General features: G+C 43.1%; 1 protein-coding gene across 5 annotated transcripts in view; it reads left to right on the forward strand.

The window, feature by feature from the left end:
• LOC112109868 (transforming growth factor beta receptor type 3) overlaps positions 1–24,875 on the forward strand; it is a 177,109-nt gene that overhangs the window by 10,671 nt on the left and 141,563 nt on the right. For 4 of the 5 annotated variants that reach the window (XM_026655909.2, XM_026655905.2, XM_026655906.2 and 1 more), the window contains exon 2: positions 15,760–15,939. In XM_026655909.2, the coding sequence (XP_026511694.1) occupies positions 15,879–15,939 (61 nt within the window). In that variant the 5' untranslated portion in view covers positions 15,760–15,878. The remainder of the gene's footprint in view (positions 1–15,759; positions 15,940–24,875) is intronic. The other variant, XM_029912419.1, reaches the window with a different exon arrangement.

Raw genomic sequence — 24,875 nt, forward strand, 5'->3', positions numbered from 1 at the left:
GATCTACCAGCACCAAACTGGTTAGATACTTACTGGTAGAAATTAGGAGGTGGGGAGCTTCCAGATAACAATGGTCATGTGCTTCTCTACACTGAGGGGAACTCTCATGTAGTTGTTTCACAGTTGCAGCTCCAGGGTGAGCTCTGCATAGGTTTCTAAGAAGGTGGCCTTTGTCATCCTGAAGTTCAGCCACCATTGCTGGTCATGCCAGGCTGTATCACTATCTTGTCTCACCAGTCTATGCTTGTTGGCTGAGCCCATAAGCAGTGGTCTGCACTGTGGATTGAGAAAAATCCCAGAATGCACAGAGCCTACTGGCAGATCATTGCACTATGTGCTGTCTGCCTAGAATGCTGAGCACTTATTTTGAAACAATTCAGGGCCATGTAGAAGTACTGATCCCAAAGGAAGATAAGAACTGGGGATAACATGCATTGTGGATGCACTGCTCACAAAACAGCTTATCTGTGTTAAGTGATTCAGAACAACAAAACCCACATAACTTTCAAATGTAGACATGCTCTGAATGTTTTAATCTTCCTTAAATTTACAGAAGCGTTGCGGATATACTAGGGATACATTTGGTCCAATGTACTTGAGAACGATGGTAGTATCGTATTAACAATAGTCTTAAAATACTTTATTTTAGTTATGACAGGTTAGTCAAATTTTGTTATGATTTACAAAATTGCTCTTCTGAGTTCTTGAGAAGGCTTCTCTTTGGTATGACTGCTACAGTTGTTCACATGAAAAGGCCAAATCATCTCCCCCATATGCAGCTTGTACTATATGCATAGGAAGTCTCCAGAGGTCAATAGGGATCAGTTCCTCTTAAGGGCCTTGAGCAGTGGTGGAGCCACAGTTGCTATAACTTGTTCTTTTTCCCCTACCACCTTCTTGAATAGGGAGATATACCCTGCATATCCCAATAGTCATAGATCCAGTGGCCTTGGTTCACCCGGACAAAAGTTCACTATGGTGCAAAGATCCCCTGCTGAGCCAGGCTCCATGGGTTATAAGGTTTGCATACAATTTGTGTAGGCTCATAGACTTCTTGCAGTCTTCCCACCCCATTCCCTCCGATCCTTGCACTCATAACTAATTACATGCTGTTTGGGGCTTTTTGCAGCCCATATGGATAAATGAGTTTTTAAAAATGTTCATTAAGCAATTGAAAATCTTCCTTTTTTCCTAAAAGGAAAAAAAAAAAAAAACCAAGTGTTTTCACAAGTTATTGTCAGTCGAATTGAAATATATGGATTGTAAATTCAGAGTGGCATGTGCAGGTAATGCACAGAAATTTGCCAAATCCTCTTGCACACTGGTTTGAAACATGCCTTTATTTTCCTATGTTCATTTTTTAAAAACAAATATCTCACTTCAACTTAACTGTGCTTTTCCGCATAATAAATAGATTACAATGATTATCTGGCAGACAATTTGTGGGAGGATAGATGACGCCTACTCAAAGGGAAGCACCTTTTGACTCATTGTTTTACCAATGTTGCACTATAAGGTCTTCCCCACATATGTGGGAGAAGTTTCCTAACTCATAAATGTGCTTCTGAAGATTTAGAGACGGATTACTGACTGATGATTATCTTAATGGGATTTTTGCTTAGCAGCTTTAGGAAATAAACTGTTATGCGTTCTTTCTAAAGTATATATTTTAGTGAGTAAAATTCAGTAAATGCTGCTCCAGAGTGAAACTTTTATCTCTTATTGATCTTATAAACATTTTAATGCATCTTTTTGCCATTTTTTACATAACTGTTTCCTAATATTGTAACCCATTTATCATCACTTTTAACTTCCTGTTGCAAATGACCATGGGGAAGTTTGTTTGTAAAAACTTTGCCTACTTTTTCCCTGCCTGGGTGGGGGAGGGATAGCTCAGTGATTTGAGCATTGGCCTGCTAAATCCAGGGTTGTGAGTTCAATCCTTGAGGGTGCCATTTAGGGATCTGGGGCAAAAATCGGTGTGGGGCTTGGTCCTGCTTTGAGCAGGGGGTTGGACCAGATGACCTCCTGAGGTCCCTTCCAATCCTGATATTCTGTGATTTGTGTGCAAACTTTCACACAAAGTAAAACAATCATTATTTTACTTCCTTAAGGGAACATGGCTCCTACCCCAGACTTAAATCCACCAAAGGTTAATGCAGTTTGTTTTCTGATAGGAAGTTCTCCCATTAGGACTTGTTTTAGATAATCTTTTGCTATGTATGAAAAAAATAATTGCATCAAGAATTTGTAAGAGAGTGCCTTCAATGAGATCTCTTACCTAGACAGGACCTGAGTGGAGGTAAGGTTCCATCCTGCTGTGACTCTGTTGCTATGACTGGCCATAAGAAGATGATGCCTTATTCAAGGTTACAGCAAAGGTTCTCCATAAGTATGTTTGAGCGATTTATCATTTTGGCTTAGGTGTGCAGTTAGGGACTAAGCCAAATAAAACCAAGATTAATGGTATTTGTGTGAGGTAGTTGGCAAGCATTGTATTTATAGAGAGTAAAATACTCTAATGCCAGGAAACTTATTCTGTTTCCAATTAGAAACCATAAAAATAAGGTGATTAGGCCAAAGAAACGTAACTTTTGAAGGGGAAAGTTGCATAGACCCATTCCTTAGAGCCTGCTAATCTTTTTGATGGTTTCTAGGTCTGTCCTGCAGATCTCTGTGCTGTAGTTACTGTTTTGTTTTTTGTTTTTCTTAAGCATTTTTGAAAAATTTACCCTAAATTTGGAGCCTAAGTCCCATTTTCAAAAATGACTTAGGCTCCTATTGACTTGCAATGGAATTTGGCCTCCTAGGCTCTCACTGACTTTTAATGAGACTTAAGTTATTTTTGAAAATGGGACTTAAGGGCCTAAGTCACTTTTGATACTTTTGAAAATGTTACCCTCACTCTAATATGTCATCAGATGTTTTTGCTTCTCCTTCCACCCACTCCTATTACCTGAACTGTCAACAAGAAAACAGCTATACAACTTTGCTAATGCTACTACACGATAAGGGCAGAGATATTTTTTGTTAATGATTGTTCATAGGCTTTTCTGTTGCATTTATCACCATAACATCTGAGCATCTCAGACTTGAAAAGAACTACTCTCACCACAACCCTGTGAGATAAGTTAATATGATATGTCTAGATCAGTGGTTCGCAAACTTGTTCCACCACTTGTGCGGGGAAAGCCCCTGTCAAGCCAGGCTGGTGTGTTTACCTGCCGCATCCGCAAGTTCGGCCCATCGCGGCTCCCAGTGGCCGTGGTTCGCTGCTCCAGGCCAATGGGAGCTGCTGGAAGTGGTGTGGGCCGAGGGACGTACTGGCTGCCGCTTCCAGCAGCTCCCATTGGCCTGGAGCAGCGAACCACGGCCACTGGGAGCCGCGATGGGCCGAACTTGCGGATGCAGCAGGTAAACAAACCGGCCCGGCCCGCCAGGGGCTTTCCCCGCACAAGCGGCGGAACAAGTTGGGGAACCACTGGTCTAGATACTTATATGGCCTTATCACTGTAATGTCAGAATACCTATAATTATCCCCATTTGCAGATGGGAGAATTGAGTAACCCAGTTTTCCACACACAATCTGTGGCAGAGCTGTTATTAGATCAGTTGAGTCACAGTCTAGTACATTAGGCACAGACCATCACAAGATCTGTCTTGGTCTCCTTTAGAGCTGCTGTGATCCATGGTGTCACTGAAGGCTCCATGTCAAAGGAGAAAAGCTCTGATTTCGTACTTGCAACTACAGGTTATGTATGAGGTGTCTGCCACTGCTCCCTTTTTTTTTAATTTGTCTTTTTGTCAAATTCTATAGTCCGTGCCATACACTCTCCCTTCCGTAGAGACTCCTGATGCACTTCCATGATGCCCAGGAATTGATGCCTTATTGTAAAGAGAATTTTGCATGTTCTGTCCTGCTCCCCTTTGAGGAGACACTCTTGTACTCCTTCTTCTGCTGAGAAGACTTTCTCATGTGTACTTCCACCTGAAGAGAGCCCCCTATGCCTGAATATAAGGAATTACCTCCATGTCCCCCTGATTCTCGTATAGAGACGTCTCAAGTGCTTGTTCCATTGTCCCTTAGTTCCCGTAACAAAGAAACCCTGCCTTTACCCTAGAAAGAGCTGCCCCCCCCCCAGCTCGCTCTGTAGGAAAAATCTCTAACCTCCAAGAAGATGGTTTCTCTTCTCTTTTCTTCTAGTCTATTTTTTTGCATTCAGGCCCTATCCTGCAGTGGTGGTTCAGTCAAAACTCCCACAGTGTCTGGTTTAATGATTTGGCTTTTCTGATGTAAACTCACAACAATTAAAGTGAGTTGACAGCAAATCCTGTGTAGACTGAAGGGAAACTTGAGTGTAGATTGAGATTGAGAATGGCTGTCTCCGATCCTAGCCAGACCTTTATGCCAAATGTGTGCAGTATTCATGCTGTGGTGCACGTGATTTGCTGCTATCCGGGCCTTGCAAGCAAAAAGGGTGAAATTGTCTAATTCTTTCAGGGACCAATTGTGCATGTTTTGTAGCTTCCTGTAATTTGACAGAACACATTGTAAAACATTAGTGTACAAATAAACAAAATGTTAAAACAAAAGCAATCTGGAATAGAGGGGGCACAGTTTCTAAGTGGCATAAAGCCTCTTCCCTTGGCCCTGTTCCAGTTCCCATAGCCTTTAACTGTGACTTGTTGAAATGTCCCATTACAAGCACAGCAGCATATGAACTGCTAGGCATCAGAATAACTTTTTCCCTGGGCTTTTGATATGTCAGGATATTTAGTTTTATTATTCTCCTTATTCCCTGGAAATGAAACTGCTTTGGTGTTTATAAAGCAGAATCAGTCTCTTTAATAGTTTATGAATAAGTTACTGTTTAAGTTTTGCACAGTGGGACTTGCATGCATACCTTGGAAGTAGACATGAAAATGATTGATGTGCATTTTGAATCCCACAATAATATTTGCTAATACGGTTAGTCTGCCTTCCAGCCTGTCCATATGCAAATCATTCAGTATTAAGAGAATAAGTGTCATCAAGTTTTAAAAAAAGATGTATCTTGAAAAATGGATGTTTAATAGGATTGGGGTTATAATATTTCTCTTTCAAAAACCATGTTTCACTTTGTGTGTTGAATGCTTGTATAACTGTATCTAGCATCTAAATTGGGCTTGGGCATACCTGATTACAAACAATTGGCTTTTTATTTGCGCAGTGGAACACACATTTTTATTGTACAGAGAACCAATGGGAACATGGTTAAATAAGTAAAATGGATGCCATGTTTAAAACAAAAAATGTAAAAGCTTTGGCCTTGAAGGGCTTTCTTGGATGTCCTAGAAACTTGGGTTTGCGTTGTTATGGCAAAACAACACGGACAAATCCTGCTTGCCTCTCCTGAGTAGTTCCCATTGAAGTCAATGATTAAGGTGAATAGGATTTGGCTCACATTCGTAACCAAAATGTTTATGAGCTCAGCTGTTGCAACACGATGGGAGAGTCTTGTGCGGTGGTATTTTACCTTTTGAGATTAACAACCTCTGCCTGTGAGCATGGAAGGGAGACAGCATGAAAGAAAACCTGTTGTGGTAAGGAAAAGAGGAAGTGGAAGCTATTCTTCAGCCAGTGAAGGAAAAGGCTACATGGGGAAGATGATAGAGGGGATGGATTTAAAGCAAAGACAGGACATACATATGAAGGGGAGGATATAATTAAAGAAACAGATTGACATTTGGGGAAAAGGCTTGGAGGAACAGAAATAAAAGGTAAAAGTAGAGCATTAAGGACCTGGTTGAACAATGAGTATGTCCAGCTCTCATGCAATGCAAGTCCAAAATAGGAAACAGAAGCACCCCAGAATTTTTCTGTGGCCTTATGTAGACATATTTATTACTGTGCTGGGCCTTAGAGAAAAAGGAGTAGTAGGGAGAAGTAGCTTAAAGAATTAGTAGAAAAAGAAGAAGAAATAGAAGAAAAGGAGATAGGAGTAAAGATGTAGGGAGAAAAGTTGCTAATGGGAATACGATGCAATAGTCATTTAGCTAAAAATACAGAAGTAGACCAAGTAAAAGTGTGCTTGGGTATTCAGTATGCAGAGCTTGGCAGTCTCTGTCGGTGAGAACAGGAAGCCTCCTATGAGAAAGACCTGTTTAAGTAAGGACATTATCTGAAGCAGGATGCTTTAACTTCTGAAAACCCTGAGCAAGTTTTAGTATTAAAACTGACTTTCTCACACAGTCTTTATGCTGACACAGAATATAGTTTTAAAAACTCTCCTGTGAGAAGACTGGAAGTTCTGGGGAAATTTGATTTTTAGATACTCAGAAAGAAAGAAATATGAAGCAAATGTAAAGGTAGAGAAATTGGTGAGATATTGTATGTGTTTTTACCACTTTGTTCTAGCAGGGTGGCATCAGATTCTCTCAGCTGTCTGCCATAGACTGTGCTAGCAGATAACAGATTCTTCAAGAGGTAGTGAGAGTTGTACTTTTGGCGGGAGGAGGATCTGAGATCTATCCCTGCTGTTACCATATGATTCAGAACAGCCATAGTGTTCAGCATAGTGACAACCATCTAGGAACTTCATGGTTATGTTTTTTGTTTTTGTTTGGTTTTTTTTTTACATTGTGTTTGCTGCTTGTATTGTTACATAGACTCATTTTTTTGTATATCAAAATACATAAGTTTATTGAATGTTTCTAAGATGCAAATTAAAACTCAGCAATTAATTCAGTCTCTCTGCCCCATAATAGTCTTCATCATTATATAGGTTTTTCCCTGAGCCTCTTTCTAGCTCCATTAACATGTAGAATAAATGTTTTTCTTGACTCGAATAGGTGGTGATTGCACCTTGATTATTGTTTTGTCCCCTTAAATCTGATTCCCATCTGTGGTCATTAGGCATTTCTTCTTCATCATTAGGACCACAGGCCTTACTGCAAGAGACCTAAATTAAGGTGATCCTCTTGTCTTTGCCTTCTTGATTGAAAAATCCTCAGTGGACTGGGCTCTAGATGCTCTTCCTTGGCTCTCTTATAGCTGGAAGGTTGTCTCACATCTCTGGGATGGTGTGCATGAAATCCTCATAAGTAACACAAGATTTATTAAGAATAAGCAGAGACAATTGAATTCAAACAAGTAAACAGCATGCATGATGTATCTAGTTTTATACTCTGCTTAACTAGTCTAGGTGTATTCCCTGTGTGTCATTTTAGGTTAAATAGCAATATTTTGCTTTTCTACAGTATGTTTTTTGTGTGTGGTCCCGTTGGTCTCTGAGACCCTTTTTGGCAGCCAGTGCTGGAGATGCAAATTCTGCTTTTGGATATTTCATGTCATCCTCTCTCTCTTCCTCACTAGGATCCTTCAGTTATCACAGTTTTGATTTGCCCTCCTGTGACCTTGCTCACAAAAGTAGTTATCCAGGTGTACCCTTGTGGGGATGAGTTGTACAGTTTAAGTTCCTGTTTTTCTGTACATTTTTCACATCTTAATTCAAAGCCGTCATCCCTCCCACTTAGTGGGCTGTCTGTTCTTTGTGCTGTGCTAACCACCAGACTTTCACATGTTAATTTTGCTGACAGTAGGTTTCAACCTGCAGCTGGAGTCCTTTATGTTTTGCGTGAGAGTTTAAACAGAAAGGACTCATTTTAAAATGATGATTTTCTCAATATTCATTCTGTTCTATAGCAAATATGGATTATTGACAAATAACACCAATCTGTCACAGACTTCCAAAAGGATTTGTGTATCCAAATCTCATTAAACGTACTGAACCAAATGCATCCCTGGTATAACTCCTTTCAAGTATTTCTCCATTTTATGATACCCTTTCATAAAATGTGTGTGCTAGATATTAATGTTATCCTTTCAGTTCCAGAAAATAGTGTTTCATTTTTTCATAAATATCTCCCAAGTTACCTCTTTGGTAGGCATCAGAGCTGTTTTTAACCAGGTTAAACTAGAAACACCTGGAAATCCATGTGACGGTGTAAAGTAGAAAAGCCTTCTGGTATTGTCAATTTGATGTCTTTTTGTATAGCTTCTTTTCTTCCCTTCCTCCTATTATTTTCATAAAGAGTTGTGAATGGTCTTAACCTATGTAACATACTCTGAAAGCTATTTATCACTAACATGTACGTAAAGATAATGCATTTGCAACATTGTCCTATATAACTTCTTCAATGTTTTAGATTGTTGTAATTTTTGAAGATCTATATTTCACTTCACCAGAGTGTAGCCTAGTGTATGCTTAGGTATTGGTATTTTTCATTTCAATACTGCCCTTAATTGTGCTGTTACACTCGGATTGCTTTAAATCAGTAATCTGTGTAGGTGAGAAATTGGGTATAGTTTAAATTGGGGGGGGAGGGATAGCTCAGTGGTTTGAGCACTGGCCTAGTGGTTTGAGCACTGGCCTGCTAAACCCAGGGTTGTGAGTTCAATCCATGAGGGGGCCACTTAGGGATCTGGGGCAAAAATCAGTACTTGGTCCTGCTAGTGAAGGCAGGGGGCTGGACTCGATGACCTTTCAAGGTCCCTTCCAGTTCTAGGAGATAGGATATCTCCATTAATAAATAAATAAATAAATAAATAAATTGGATTCCTGAAATTTGCAGTCAGATTATCAGTTTAAGGCAGGGCCTATGAGTCGTTTCATATTAGCTCTCGGTTGCCCAGAATGTGTTGTACATAACCCTCCTTTATTTCTGTAAATCTGAGAAAGACACAAATTATTTTCTAACAGATCTTCAACTCTGAGAGCCCTTTCTTTGTGCAACTCAGACCGATTTAGCCTTAATGTCCAGAATTCATGCTCTGTGAGCTGGTGAGATCAAGCAGCAGAGTAGAGATCTAGGGCTTTCTGTTGGATACCCCTCAGCTCCAGTGGGTACCCAGAAATCTTTGTTGATCTGCAGGTTGGGGCAGAGGTACAACTTCTTGTCTCTTCATTGGGGAAAACTGTGTGCCTTCCCCTCCCACCAAGAATGCCATGGAAACCGAATTAAAACTCGTTTGCACAAACCTACATTGGTAGTCTCTGTGATTAAAGGAAGGATGGGGCCTTAAATAATAAGGACCAATGTAGCTTTATCTCCTATCTCTTTCTGTACACACTAGTTCTGCATGGCTCTGTATATTTTAAAAATGTCATTGTTGGAGTATACACTTATGTTAATGAAAAAATGATCTAATCAATGCTTAGGAATTTCTTATTCAATGTATTATTGAATATGCTCTGTTTAGCTCTTCTGTTTCTAGTTTCTCTCTTTTCTGGTTTTCCTTTTGTTCATTGTTCATGAAGTGGCTATGTATAGCAAATTCAAGTTTCAGAGTGTTTATTCATAGACTATTTGCATATATGACATCTTGCAGCACATTTTGATGTTCTCTTATAACTAGCTTTGCCTAAAAACTTTGAATTTACTGTATATGATCATTTGTCTTTGCAACCACACTAAAAAGCTGAGTTAGAAACCAAATACTTTTATTCAACTGATTTAGCTTTCTCTGCATCCAGAGAAATAGCAGCAAATGGTTTCAGCTTCTCTCTGATTTCCAAGATGATGTTCAAGATCCGACATAAATTCTTCATGGCTTGCCTTTTGGCATTAAGCCCACTTGATATGGGTCCTTTGGTGGTCAAAATGGCTGTGGTGATTGTTCAACATGCTTGTCGACAATTTATTGTCTTTGATTAATAAAATCAAAAGGTTGACCTTAACTTACCATGGAATTTAGGATCTCTCTTGGGTTTGAGGATTAATGTTATGACTGCTTCTTAAACTGTATGTGGGGGATGAAACTGGAATTTAGTTTCAGGACCAGTAGCTTTTATAAGCTTTATAAAATTCTCTAGAGAAGCAGTCATCTTCTGGAGGTTTCCTTTCTTTAAGCTATTCATTGTCTCCACTACTGTATTCATCCTTCTCCAGAATTATTCTCCTGAATTGGCAATCCTCTATTTTTTTTAATTTTTGAGAAGGAATTAAGTTGCTCTGGGTTGTAGTTTTTAAGGAAGATCACTGGTAGGTTGGAATATTACAACCAACTTGTTTACACAATATTTCTGAGGATACAATTACATGTAGCATGCTGTTACTTCAGACATGCAACATACATGATGCATGAAGGCACCTCTTATCCCACAGTTAGGACAAAAAAAAAGCTTCTGTAATTAACAATGGCAGGAATAATATACCCATGCCAGAAATCTTACCTCCTTAAATATGATGGTTTCCTATAAACCAGGCCAGCTCGGTGCCCTGAGATCAGCACTGATGCAGAGGGGGATGCAGCACTAAGGAAGAGCACTGATTTAGAGCTGGTTTTATAGTGGCCAAATCAGGCTCTAGATTGTCTCAGGGCCCTATGGGAAAGGAGCCTTCTGTGAGCAGATGTACTTTGTTTTGTGCAGAAAGGGGTGGGGCAAATAGTCATAGCCCTGGTCTACACTACGAGTTTAGGTCGAATTTAGCAACATTAGATCGACTTAACCCTGCACCCATCCAAATGACGAAGCCGTTATTTTCGACTTAAAGGGCTGTTAAAATTGATTTCTGTACTCCTCCCCTGACGACGGGATTAGCGCTGAAATCGACCTTGCCGGGTTGAATTTGAGGTAGTGTGGACGCAATTTGACGGTATTGGTCTCCAGGAGCTATCCCAGAGTGCTCCATTGTGACCGCTCTGGACAGCGCTCTCAACACAGATGCACTGGCCAAGTAGACAGGAAAAGCCCCGCGAACTTTTGAATCTCATTTCCTGTTTGACCAGTGTGGCGATCTGCAGGTGAGTACAGATCTCATCAGCAGAGGTGACCATGATGGAGTCCCAGAATTGCAAAAGAGCCCCAGCATGGACTGAACAGGAGGTACGGGATCTGATCGCTGTATGGGGAGACAAATCCGTCCTATCAGAACTCTGTTCAAAAAGACAAAATGCCCAAACATTTGAAAAAATCTCAAAGGGCATGAAGGACAGAGGCTATAACAGGGGCTCGCAGCAGTGCCGTGTGAAACTTAAGGAGCTGAGGCAAGCTTACCAAAAAACCAGAGAGACAAATGGCCGCTCTGGGTCAGAGCCCCAGACATGCAGCTTCTATGTTGAGCTGCATGCCATTCTAGGTGGTGCAGCCACCACTACCCCACCCCGGTGCTTTGACTCCGTCAATGGAGTAGCACGCAACAGGGATGCGGGTTTTGGGGATGAGGAAGATAGCTCATAGCAAGGAAGCGGAGAAACCGTTTCCTCCGACAACCAGGAACTGTTTCTCACCCTGGACCTGGAGTCAGTACCCCCTGAACCCACCCAAGGCTGCCTCCTGGACCTGCCAGGTGGAGAAGGGACCTCTGGTGAGTGTACCTTTGTAAATATTATACATGGTTTAAAAGCAAGCGTGTTTAATGATTAATTTGCCCTGGCATTCGCGGCCAGTACAGCTACTGGAAAAGTCTACTAATGTGTCTGGGGATGGAGCGGGAATCCTCCAAGGACATCTCCGTAAAGCTCTCCTGGATGTACTCCAAGCCTTTGCAAAAGGTTTCTGGGGAGGGCAGCCTTATTCCGTCCTCCATGGTAGGACGCTTTACCACGCCAGGCCAGTAGCACGTAGTCTGGAATCCTTGCATAAAGCATGGCAGCGTATGGTCCCGGTGTTGGCTGGCGTTCAAACAACATCCGTTCTTTATCGCTCTGTGTTATCCTCAGGAGAGTGATATCATTCCTAGTCACCTGGTTGAAATAGGGTGATTTTATGAAGGGGACATTCAGAGGTGCCCATTCCTGCTGGGCTGTATGCCTGTGGCTGAACAGAAATGTTCCCCACTGTTAGCCACGTGGTGGGGGGAGGGGTGAAGCGATCATCCCAGAGAATTGGGGGTGTGTGTGGGGGGGTTTAGTTGCGTTTGTGCTGCACATTAACCCGAAAACCGCAGCCCCTCCTCCTTTTAAATGGCCAACCCATTTTAAATGGCCAACCCAACGGCTGCTTTTGTATGGGAAATGAGGGTGCTGCTGTTTGAAACCATTCCCACATGTTATGAAGGTTAAAGAAGACAAAAGACTGTGTTTTATCATGGCTGCTTGCAAGCCAAATTCTGTTGCCTGGCCCTGTGTGAAAGATCTCTCACACCAAACCGGCACACCCTCGATAAGAGGCAAAATGCGACCTTGTACCGAAAGCACATGTGCTATGTAATGTTAACAGCAAGGTTTACTGTGAACAACTATTTATTGTTCTCTGAAATGTCTTTTTAACTACCACTCTCCCTTTTTTTCCCTCCACCAGCTGCAAATGTTTCAATGCTCACACTATCTTCTCCTTCCCAGAGGCTAGCGAAGATTAGAAGGCGAAAAAAACACACTCGCAATGAAATGTTCTCTGAGCTCATGCAGTCCTCCCATACTGAAAGAGCCCAGCAGAATGCGTGGAGGCAGACAATGTCAGAGTCTAGGAAAGCACAATCTGAACAAACTGATATGCTCTGGCGTATGTTTGAGGTTCAGGAAAGGCAGCTTGAGCACAGACTGCCGCTACAGCCCCTGTGTAACCAACTGCCCTCCTCCCCAAGTTCCATAGCCTCCTCACCCAGATGCCCAAGAACGCGGTGGGGGGGGGGGGGTCTCTGGGCATCCAACCACTCCACCCCACAGGACTGCCCAAGCAACAGAAAGCTGGCATTAATACGTTTTAAAGTGCAGTGTGGCCTTGTCCTTCCCTCCTCCCCCACCCCTCCCATGCTACTTTGGCAGTTATCCCCCTATTTGTGTGATGAATTAATAAAGAATGCATGAATGTGAAGCAACAATGACTTTATTGCCTCTGCAAGTGGTGATCAAAGGGGGGAGGGGAGGGTGGTTAGTTTACAGGGAAGTAGAGTGAACCAAGGTGTGGCTGGGGGTTTATCAAGGAGAAACAAACAGAACTTTCACACCGTAGCCTGGCCAGTCATGAAACTGGCTTTCAAAGCTTCTCTGATGCGCACTGTGCCCTCCTGTACTCTGCTAACTGCCCTGGTGTCTGGCTGCGCGTAATCAGCTGCCAGGCGATTTGCCTCAATCTCCTACCTCGCCATAAACCTCTCCCCCTTACTCTCACAGATATTGTGGAGCGCACAGCAAGCGGTAATAACAATGGGAATATTGGTTTCACTGAGGTCTATCTGAGTCAGTAAACTGCGCCAGCGCGCTTTTAAATGTCCAAATGCACATTCTACCACCATTCTGCACTTGCTCGGCCTATAGTTGAACAGTTCCTGACTACTGTGCAGGGTGCCTGTGTACGGCTTCATGAGGCATGTCATTAAGGTGTAGGTTGGGTCCCCAAGGATAACTGTAGGCATTTCAACATCCCCAATGGTTATTTTCTGGTCTGGGAAGAAAGTCCCTTGCTGCAGCTTTTGAAACAGACTAGAGTTCCTGAAGATGCGAGCGTCATGTACCTTTCCCGGACATCCCACATTGATGTTGGTGAAACGTCCCTTGTGATCCACCAATGCTTGCAGCACCGTTGAAAAGTACCCCTTCTGGTTTATGTACTCGCTGGCTTGGTGCTCCGGTGCCAAGATAGGGATATGGTTCCGTCTATCGCCCCACCACAGTTAGGGAATCCCATTGCAGCAAAGCCATCCACTATGACCTGCACATTTCCCAGAGTCACTACCCTTGATAGCAGCAGCTCTTTGATTGTGTTGGCTACTTGGGTCACAGCAGCCGCCACAGTAGATTTGCCCACTCCAAATTGATGCCCGAGTGGCCGGTAGCTGTCTGGCGTTGCAAGCTTCCACAGGGCTATTGCCACTCGCTTGTGAACTATGAGGGCTTCTCTCATCTTGGTATTCTTGTGCTTCAGGGCAGGGGAAAACTCACAAAGTTCCATGAAAGTGCCCTTACGCATGCGAAAGCTTCGCAGCCACTGGGAATCGTCCCAGACATGCAACACTATGCGGTCCCACCAGTCTGTGCTTGTTTCCTGGGCCCAGAATCGGCGTTCCACGGCATGAACCTGCCCCATTAACACCATGATGTCCACATTGCTGGGGCCCGTACTTTGAGAGAAGTCTGTGTCCATGTCCTCATCGCTCTTGTCACCGCGCTACCATCGCCTCCTCGCCTGGTTTTGCTTTTGCAGGTTCTAGTTCCGCATATACTGCAGGATAATGCGTGTGATGTTTACAGTGCTCATAATTGCGGCGGTGATCTGAGCGGGCTCCATGTTTGCTGTGCTATGGCGTCTGCGCTGAAAAAAGGCGCGAAACGATTGTCTGCTATTGCTCTGACAGAGGGAGGGGCGACTGACAACATGGCTTACAGGGTTGTCACACAGAATGGCCCCCTCAAGGATTGCACTCAAAACCCTGGGTTTAGCAGGCCAATACTCAAATCACTGAGCTATCCCTCCCCCCACTATTCACGGAGGGAGGGAGCAAATGAATACAAACAAATCTGGTCTCTTTATTGTTTTGATCCACTCCATCTCTCTTATACATCTTAGGCTGGCAGCAGACGGTGCAGTACGACTGCTAGCCATCGTCGTCTCCCATTTATGTCCAGGCGTCCCCGACCAACCTCACCGAGGTCGGTTAAAAGAGCACCCAGGAGACGATGTCGGCTACCAGTCGTAATGCACCATCTGCTGCCAAAAGGCAATGAGCTGCTGCTATGTAGCAATGCAGTACCACGTCTGGCAGCACTCAGGAGATGTACGGTGAGCTGAGCGGGCTCCATGCTTGCCATGGTAACCCAGGAAAAAAGGCGAGAAACGATTTTTTGCCGTTGCTTTCACGGGGGGGGGGGGGGGGTGACGACATTTACCCAGAACCACCCGCGACAATGTTTTTGCCCCATCAGGCATTGGGAGCTCAACCCAGAATTCCAATAGGCGGCAGAGACTATGGGAACTGTGGGTTAGCTACCCACAGTGCAATGCTCCAAAAGTCGACGCTAGCCTCGGTACTGTGGACGCACTCCGCCGACTTAATGGTCTTAAGTGGGGACACACACAATCGACTGTATAAAATCGATTTCTAAAAAATCGACTTCTTTAAATTTGACCTAATTTCGTAGTGTAGACATATCCATAGATTCTAAGGCCAGAAGGGACTATTGTGACAGTCTAGACTGACCTCCAGTATAGCATAGGCCATAGAATTTACCCAAAATAATTTCTAGTGCATATATTTTAGAAAAATACCAATTTAGATTTAAAAATTGTCAGTGATGGAGAATCTACCATGAGCCCTGGTAAATTGTTCAAATGATTAATGACTCTCATTAATGTATGCCTTATTTCCCGTTTGAATTTGTTTACAGCCAGTGGAACTTCTGTTGCACTATCTTTCTTCTCCTCCATTCTGTGGGACCCTGCAGAGGGGTCTCTTCAGTGTCATCTAGTGAGGGAAAAGGGTGGGAACTTAAGTATGAGGTTGTTGGGCCATGTGCTGCATTGTTTGCTTCTCAACAGCCCTGCAGTGATTAGAATACAGCTTTCAATACAGCTCTATTTGCTGTATTGGAACAGGACACCGCCGGTGTGATTTATTTTGGGAGGATGGACAAGATAGAAAAATGAAAGGGGAAAAGATTAGTTATGTGCTAAGTGTCCCTTTTGCTACTTAGGATATTCAGCAATGTAAAATATACTTGTGTAATTCTTCTTTAAGAAATATCTCTGTTTTGCTAGATATGATACAAAAAGATATAATTTTAAATAGATGACATTTCTATAAGACATATTTCTATTAAAATATTTTTTTCTCTCTCAGTAGATAATTAAAAGTCTGGAAGACTTGATTTCAAAGCATATACCACTGATTTCAAAGGAAGTACATCTACATGAAGAACTACAAAAGGAGTTGATTTGAGAAGACCCAGTGTTGCAAAAATGACTTCAAGTTGTGTGATTCCAGTGTTTGCTTTGATGATTTTGTGTTTAGCAGCTGCAGGTAGGTGGCATTATGTAAATTATGTGTTCATTGTGTGCATTTGGAATTACTGATCAAAAATAGATGTTCATGCTAGAAGAATTTAGGTCAGGTAAGACTTGTGTAGAATCTAATTGCAGATATGAAGCAATAATGTATAATTGTGATAGTACTTTCTGGTATGAGTGTTTGATGAGAAATAACTCTGCTTCTATAACAGAGCCCTCTTACTTATGGTTGCTGTTAGAATCTTATTTTTAAATAGTTAATATTCACTGGCATTCATTCTATTAGAAATCCTCAATAGATAAAATTTATAATTTTACTGATTTATTATGTCAGTGGCAATATTTATGGTAATACCTATGACCAAGACTTGAAAAAATTGTCTTGTCCAGGGCCAGTCCAGTAGGAATCTGTGTGGGTGAGTGCCATCAACTTCTGCAGAATCTAAGCTTTCATTTAAAAAATAATTAAGTTTCTGGTCTTCTGGGTTTTGAAGAAATCCTTCCAAATGTGGACTAATTGTAAATGGTGCATCGATGTCTTCCTAAGTCTGCAGAGAGACAGCTCCAGTGCTGTTGCCACTGTTAGTGTGTGTGTCTTCATTGGTAGTTAACCTGGTTGATTGGCACCTGGGTCTGAGCAACCAGGTTAGCCTAGTGCAGTTGCAAGAATCCCCTCAGCAAAGCTCTACCTATGTTACTCTGTCCTCACTCTTTCTGCACTTGCCCGTATGTGTTTGGGGGCACATCCCATGGTCCTGTACTGTGATGATCTAGGTTTCTTTCCCAGCCAGTTGTGTCAATTGCAGGAGAACTGGTCATTGGGGGAATTATGAACTATCAACACTTGTCTGACTTTGTTTTTTTGCCTGTGTCCCGACTGCAAAATTTGCTGGTTCCAGACTGAGTTGAAACAGGCTCTAATTGACCCCCCTCATCCGTTTAAACTAGCCCTGGCTTAAAGCACCTCCTAATCTGGTTAGAGGTTTTTTTGTGGGGATGGTGGGGAGAGGTTGGACTAAAACCCAGTGAAAACATACCCTTATGAGAAGTGTGGATATGGCAGCTGTGCTCTCAGCGTGTCCATCTTTGCAGGTATCCCAGCATGAAAGGGCAGACGGTTAGTCACCTAGTACATGTATGGCAGGATTCTGCCAAAACGACCTTGTCACCCCAGCAGAGTGTTCTTGCCACTTGAAAAGAAGATTTGGTGTAAAAACTGAGAATGAATTCATCTGTTGGTGGGATGGGGGAGGTTGGGGCCGATAAGCCAGTCAGGGCTTTGGTTAGGTTTGGAGTTGGCAGGCTCCCTAGGCTAGAATTTTGGGTTGGAACCAGTAAGTATCCCCAAGCTTGGGTTAGGGCTGGGACCAGTAAGGATCTTTGAGACTGTGTCTTTGTATGTTTTTACAATGCCTAGTAAATGGGGCCCCGGTTCTGGTTGAGACGTGTAGGCTCTCATAATACAAGTGAATTATAACATGAGGTGTCTGTGCGTGTGCATGTAGTATTAATTGGGGGTGAGGAGTTCAGTCATTTGGGATTTCTTGGGCCTGAAGATCCTGTGGGAGTGAGTATCTGACCAGCTCAAGACTGAGTAGGAGGGGCAAAGCTCAGGCACTAGTATATTTTCTGTCTGGGGAGTAGGTTTAATACTTGGGCTATTAGGTCCTGGGTAAATTTTTCAAGTCCTTTCTATAGGGTTGCTGGGGTTACATATGGACTTAATGTTTGCAGGATTAGGGCCTGTACTTGATATAGAGAACACTGTTTATCTTAAAGGATGGTTGTAAAAACTTTTAATGGTGACTATTGTATTAAAGTTAGCATGAGTTATATAGACAAGGGAGATACATTCCCATTTATAGGAATTGGATCTGCTCCATCTTTTGTCACATGTAAATACTTTTCAACTAGTTTGTTATAACATCTCCTAAATGAAGCAATAAAAAGATCTGAAGGTTCAAGTCTCTATATAAACACACACACACATTTTCTGTGATACTCTGAAAAGTCCACTAAATTTAGGTATGTTTGTTAAAGTTGTCTCGCCTTAGTGAGGCACCCTTCACTTTGTGTTCTCCTCGTGTGCAAGAATATTGTCCAAAACTGTTCACTGGGGAGTGGCAAACAGAGATGCAGCCAGTCAAAATGAGGTAGTGGGGAGACTGGAAAGATGACTTGTTTAAATTTGGGATGTCCTCATTGTGGAAAAGATTACCAACTTCGGAAGAGACATGTCTAAGCAATCAAGTACATTGCCATTTGGCTTCCTTTCATCAATTACGTAGAAAATAATGCTGTTTTCAAGAATGCCCTCAGACCTTGAGGGACTTCGTCCAGGGCTGACCTACACTGTAAGCATCCAGTCAGTACTAGTAACTCTGATTATTTAATAGTACTTGATGTTAAGGTTCTGCAATGAGCTTATTGTGTTGTAAGTAATCTTACACAGTATGGGATGTGTCTGTCTGTGAGCGAGCATGTTTGCATGTGGAGATGAGGATATGAGTGCCAGCGTGGGATGGGAAAAGGATAACTGCTTAGTAGAGGAAATCATAACTGTTCTAAAAAGAAAGAAACCTACTTTTAAAAAAAGTGCCAGTATGTAAATCTGACTTGTTGATTTTTATTTCTTATTAATCGTATTTGCAGTTCCTTTTTATGTCTTCTGGTGAAGGGGCAATTTACTAATCCAAGCATAAGCTACACCTTAACACTGATATTAACGAAGAGCACTACATCAAATATAGTGATATCACACTCAGTGTCATTATTAAAAAGTCATTCACGCCTCATGGGAACCTTGGAGTATCTGTCCAACTTGAAACTTCTTTGTCGATTTATTTTTTTCTTGTTTCTCTTTGCTGAAGATATTTTCATGAAAACAACATTGCTGTTGCTGGTCGCTCAGAGCTTGATGCTTCCCTTCACTTGCACTGGCAGAAGGGAGCAAAAGTGGGTGAATCTGGAGTGGGAGAGTAGGTGGTCTAGAAATGGTTTTGTGGGATCTGTTTCCCTCTGTCAAGTTGTCCTGCAGTGGCTCAAGAGCATGAATACCAACCTCAGGGCAGACTGTTGAGAAGCAGGGCACAAACACCAAATTGGCTGTAAGGGCTATACTTAAATTTCACCAACCAGTTATCAAGTGTAAACTCCTCAGGCACTAACAGCCTAGCCATGGAGTCGCAGGTACTCTGATCTACCTTTCAGCAAGGCAAGCTTGCCTTTCTTGTAGATAGTCCCTTACACCAAAAATCACCACCATATTCAGGTTACTCCTAGTCTCAAAGGATAGTCACTTTCCCCAGGTCCGTTGCACCTTAGATCTCACACCAAAAACAATGCTTGTACCCAGTCCTTTAATAAACTATCTAAAGATTTATTCACTAGGAAAAGGAAATAGGAGTTATTTACGAGGTTAAAGCAGGTAAACACACTCAAATGAGTTAGTCTTCTCTTTCAAAAGGTAATAGAAACTTCTATAATAAGCAAGCTCCATATGTCCCTGAGGGCTAACCCAGGCTGAACACGGGGGGAGGTCTTTCTTATGCCTAGAAAACCTTACCCTCCAGAGTCCGAGCAGCATAGAGAGAGTTTCTCCTTGCCAGGGATTTTTATTCCCTTTCCCCCTTCTCTGAACTACCAGCTCAGCTGGTGGGAGAAATACATTTGCACATCTCTCTATGGGACTGGAGGAGAGTAATCAACAGTCTTTTTGTCCTCTTAAATGAACTATTCTGGAACATCAGGTGTTGGTGGGCCTTCTCTGCAGGGTATGCCAGCATTTCACACTAATTAATGTCTTTCTCCTATCTGCTGATTTCCATAACTGCAGAGGCTTACGATGCAAATGGTCATATATTATGTTGCAGTATGGGATACAGAGGTTATAAGTGAGATTAGGTATGCAGCAACTCGCAAGCATTCCATAAAGTCTAAACACATTCTTAGAACGGTAATACCTATTTTAACAATATTAACACACAGGTGAGCCAGACTGTTCCAGTTATGTATTTGTCAGTGTTCAGTTGAGGCATGGTGACCATGGCATATGCTGACACCCTCCTGTGGCTTTTTTTGCCTTAAAGTCATATCTGTCTATGCCAAGATAACTTCCAAACCAACTAATTTTCATGTCACTTACAGAGGAGTTGATTCCAGGTTAGAAATGAGACCCACGAGCAGATGCTCTTATGAAACAAAGATAATGTTTTCAGTCAAATATCCCTTAGAATAATTAATAATTAAAATTAAGGGGAAAGACCTATAGAAATAGATTATATTTTAAAATAGAGCTTTCTAAGAGGTTTTCCGTGGAGCAGCACTGAGCTTTTAGAGCTATTATACCAAATAATAATTGTGGTGTTTTTTTTTTTAAACAAAGATATAGTATTATGGTGCTAGTTGGAAAAAATCTGTAGGCAAGGCTGAGAGAGGTTTTCCATAGGTATGTGCCCAAAGGAACAACATGGCAGAGAAGCATAATTTATCTCAGCTATGAGAGTATCAGTGGCATAGGCTGGCTCTTGAAATCAGTAGGAGTTCTATACTGAGAGAGTTTTCAGGCTTGGGTCCTTTATGTTCAATTTTTCCTGATAGCAGAAATATAAATAAGAAATGTTGGTAAAAGTATTTCCCTTTGTCCCTGTGGTGAAGGATAAGTGAGGCACCACCTCCCTAAGGAGATATCTGGTACACACTGATTATTTTCCCCAGCTAGAGTTTCTCTGCCCCTTTAATGTTCTTAAATGGTAAAGTTGCATAGAAGAGGACACCTCTTTGTGAAGCCCAGGAGGCCTACGTTGACTTCTGTGCTGCTGACACACTTGCTGATGCTGACCTGTTCTCTTATTTTCAGTAATGTTGCATTTTGGATATGGGTAAAATGAGGCACTTCTAGACTGACTCTGCTCTTTCTGCTTAAATGAGTACAGATTTTTTCTGTTCTTGCCCTGAAGGGTACCAGTGTTAATTGTGCCTCATATGCCATACATGTTAATAACAAAAAAAGAAAAATGAGAAGGCTGTCATGATGTGCAGGAAAATTAATTCACATCTAAGCTATAAAACTGCATATGTTCCACGTGCTGATTTTCTAGCTCATAGATAGTTATATAATTTTTGCAAATACTGCATTGGAATTGATTCATGTAATAGCCAAGACATATATACCCATTTCTGGATCCCTTTTTACTACCCAGATGTGTCTGTGGATGCTTGCCAAAATTGCACCTTACTTCACTTGCAAACAAATTTCTTTTAATCTTTTGTTTATGGTCTTTGACTTTTAGGTAAAAGTCCTGGGAGGAAAACCTGGATTTCTATTTAAAAAAAAAAAAAAAAAAAAATTCACCATGGAAAATCCTGGGGTCCTTTGTTGAAGGCAGAGTAGTGAGTTGCTGCCAAACTACCTGGCTGTCTAAAAGAATTTTACCTTTGAAGTGAGGATAAACAAAGATCTAGCAGCCTGGAATGGATTGTAGGAACTCCACATAAATAATTAGAAGTGCAAACAACACAATCTTGGATAACCTCATAAGCAAGTTTGGCTCTGTAGCCTTTAGAAGTACAACTATTCACACTGAGTTATCAGTGTGATTGGTTTCAGTCTTTGATTTAAACCACATTTCTTTTACTATCTGGCAAATATTTGTTAGTTGAGCACATTGTGTACATGGTGATGAAATGACTTAACAGAGGTGAACAGAAAAGAATAGATGCTGCAAAGCCTGCGGGCCAAATCGTCCACTAAGGGGGTTATTTATGTGAGGAGACAGAAAACCTTTTTTTTTTTTAGTTTTTTATGACCCGTTCATAAGCCGACCCTATAATTCGGGGGTCAGCAAACTTTGGCTCCCGGGCCATCAGGATAAGCCGCTGGCGGGCCGAGATGGTTTGTTTACCTCGAGCGTCCACAGGCACGGAGGTAAACCTAAGTAAATAAAGTGTCCCAGCGTGCCAGCTGCTTACCTGACGGGCTGGGACCACAACTGGTGGGGAAATTTTTTTGGGGGGAGAAGCTGGGGGTCAGGGGAGTAACCCCTGTGACCACCCCCCCACATGACCCCACCCCTAGCCTGGGACCCCCACACTCTCCCCATCCCATCCCTTCCCACCTTATCTGGGGAGGGCCAGGGGAGGATGTCTCTGGCCTGGCTGGAGCTGCTCCGGTAGGCTGGGCAGCGCAGCCGCAGCCTGCTCCCGTGGGCCAGACCAGGCAGCGTGGCTGCAGCGTGCTCTGGCGCCCAGGCGGCGTGGCCACAGCCTGCTCTGGGGGGTGGGGCTGAGCGGCACGGCTGCAGCCTGCCAGCTCCAGAGCTGCAGCTGCTTCAGAGGCTGGGGGGAGAGCAGTGTGGCAGAAGCGGAGAGACTCTGGCCCTGCCTCTTCCTTTCTGGCTCTGCTGGCTGTGCTGCCTCTCCTTGCTCCCTCTGTTGGGGGGAGGGGCTGTGTCCCACCTCTCTCTCTATACCCGTTCATAAGCCGACCCCCTTCTCTGGTGCTTCCCTTTTTTACTAAAAAATTCGGCTTATGAACGAGTATATACGGTATTTTGAGTAATTTTGTATCATCTGCAAATTTTACCACTTCACTGTGTACCCCTTTTTCCAGACCATATGTTGAGTAGGACTGGTCCCAGTACAGACCCCTGAGGGACACCATTATTTACCTCTCTCCATTCTCACCTTTTATTCCAACCCTTTTGTTTCCTGTCTTTTAACTTAAGTGCCTGGCAATGCTTTCAGGATCATCTAAGGATCCTTAATTTACTTTAATGATAAGCCTTTTGTTATCTTAATCACCCTGCCTTTGTTTATAAACAAACTCCCTGGCACAAAGGCTGTGCTTCTCCCAGCTTCTGAACTCATCACATATCACCCTCAAGCCATCGCAGTTAAGAGCTCCGTCTGGGGCAAGGGTGAGTAGACCTCCCCTATGAAACTTGGGGTGGGGGGGAGGCTAGAGCCTTCCCCTGCCTCCTCCACCCCCCCAAATGGTGCCCTTGCCCTTTTTCCAGATCATTTATGAATATGTTGAATAGAACTGGTCCCAGTACAGACCCCTGGGAGACACCACTATTTACCTCTCTCCATTCTGAAAATTGGCCATTTATTTCTACCCTTTGTTTCCCATCTTTTAACCATTACCGATCCATGAGAGGAACTTCCTTCTTATCCCACGACAGCTTACTTTGCTTAAAAGCCTTTGGTGAGGAACCTTGTCAAAGGCTTTCTGAAAATCTAAGTATGCTATATTCACTGGATCCCCTTGTCCACATGCTTGTTGACTCCCTCAAAGAATTCTAGTAGATTGGTGAGACATGATTTCCCTTTACAAAAAACATGTTGACTCTTCTTCAACAAATTACGTTCATCTATGTGTCTCACAATTCTGTTCTGAACTAATGGTTTCACCAATTTCAGCACTGAAGGTTTTGCTCACCTGTTCCTGTATATTTTAGTTTTCTACTCTGGTCTTCTAGACTCACTATTTTGGCACTGCCCAACTCTTTTCTTTGCACAACTTACTTGACAGAGTCAAGTCCTACGTCACTGAAGTCACTCAGAAGCAGTATTCAGCTTTCCACAAATGGTGCGAAGATTTTATCACTTGAATGATAGGGGAAGGGAACAGGGTTACCCATTTTAGAGGAAAGAAAATTTAGCAAAAGGAGCTAAAATTGTTCAGACAGCAGATCCATTTTCCCTTCATCAGCAAGGCTACGATATTGCAAACTGCTCCCTTCAGGCAGTCTCCTGCAATGATGGAGCTGTGTAAGATCGGGGCCTTAAGTGCAGATTCAATGAAACACTGACACGTGTTTTAAGTGCTCTGCTGAACTGGAGTCTTTGAATAAATGTGAAAGTCTGGCACTTTAATTAAAGCTGACTATAGTGGAGTTCTTCTCATATACACCAAGCAGATCATCTGAATACTTCCATGCAAACAAGGCTCTTTCATACCTAAGTGGAATGATTGCCTTTTGTTTCTATAACTTAACTATTTTTTTTTTAAATATATGGCTAGGTTGTTGCCTTATTGCTCAGCCCACAACAGGGAGAACCAGTAGATTGCTTTTCATCTGTTCCCTATTCTTTGACCTGTCCAGGTTGGGTGTCCCTAGTAGGAGTTAAAGCTCCTGCTAGCATAGCTCTCAGAGTATGTCTACACTGTGTACTTAACTCATGGTTACTTAATCCCATTAGCTAGCTTGGTTTAAAATAGTGGTGAGAACACAACAATTTAGCTTTTAGCTCAGGCTAGAAGTTTGAGTTTTAGCCGATAGGGGAGCCTGAGTGTGAATTTGAGCTGCTAATCCAAGTTAAAAACTAAATTGCCATGTCTTCACTGCTATTTTAACCCAAATTAGCGAACATGGGTTAGGTCAGGGGTTGGCAACCTACGGCACGCGTGCCAGACATGGCACGCGAGCCGATTCTGAGTGGCATGCTGCCTGCCCACTGAGAGGAGGAGGAGGGGCGGAGGGGCTGGAAAGCGCCATGCTGGGGGATGAAACGGGGCAGGAGGGAAACTGGGACCAAGCTTCTGCCTCCTGCCCCGGCAGGGGAGGGCGGAGGGGGGGTCCTGGGCCCCGGCCGCGCTCAGCCCCCCCTCCCCCGCCCACTGCTCTCCCCTGCGGGGGCAGGAGGCAGAAGCTTGGTCCTGCCACAGCCAAGTTTCCCTCCTCCCCCGCTTCTTCCAACAGCTTGGTGCATTCCGGCCCCTCTGCCCCTCCTCCTCCCTCTCCCTGGCCGCATGGCCCTTGCGAGGGGGAGGGGGAAGAGCTGCAGCCTGCACACAGCTCTGTAGAGCAGGCAGAGAGAGGTAGGGACTGGCCCTGGGGAAGGGGGTGGAACAGGGCATATCCCTCCCAGCCCCCTGCCGTGAGCCGCTCAGGGCAGGGGGCTGGGAGCACCCCCACGAGCCGAGCACCCCAGCCTTCTGCCCTG

Source organism: Terrapene carolina, unplaced genomic scaffold (genome assembly GCF_002925995.2).
Source record: "Terrapene carolina triunguis isolate 2854851 unplaced genomic scaffold, T_m_triunguis-2.0 Scaffold211, whole genome shotgun sequence".
NCBI lineage: Eukaryota > Metazoa > Chordata > Testudines > Emydidae > Terrapene > Terrapene triunguis.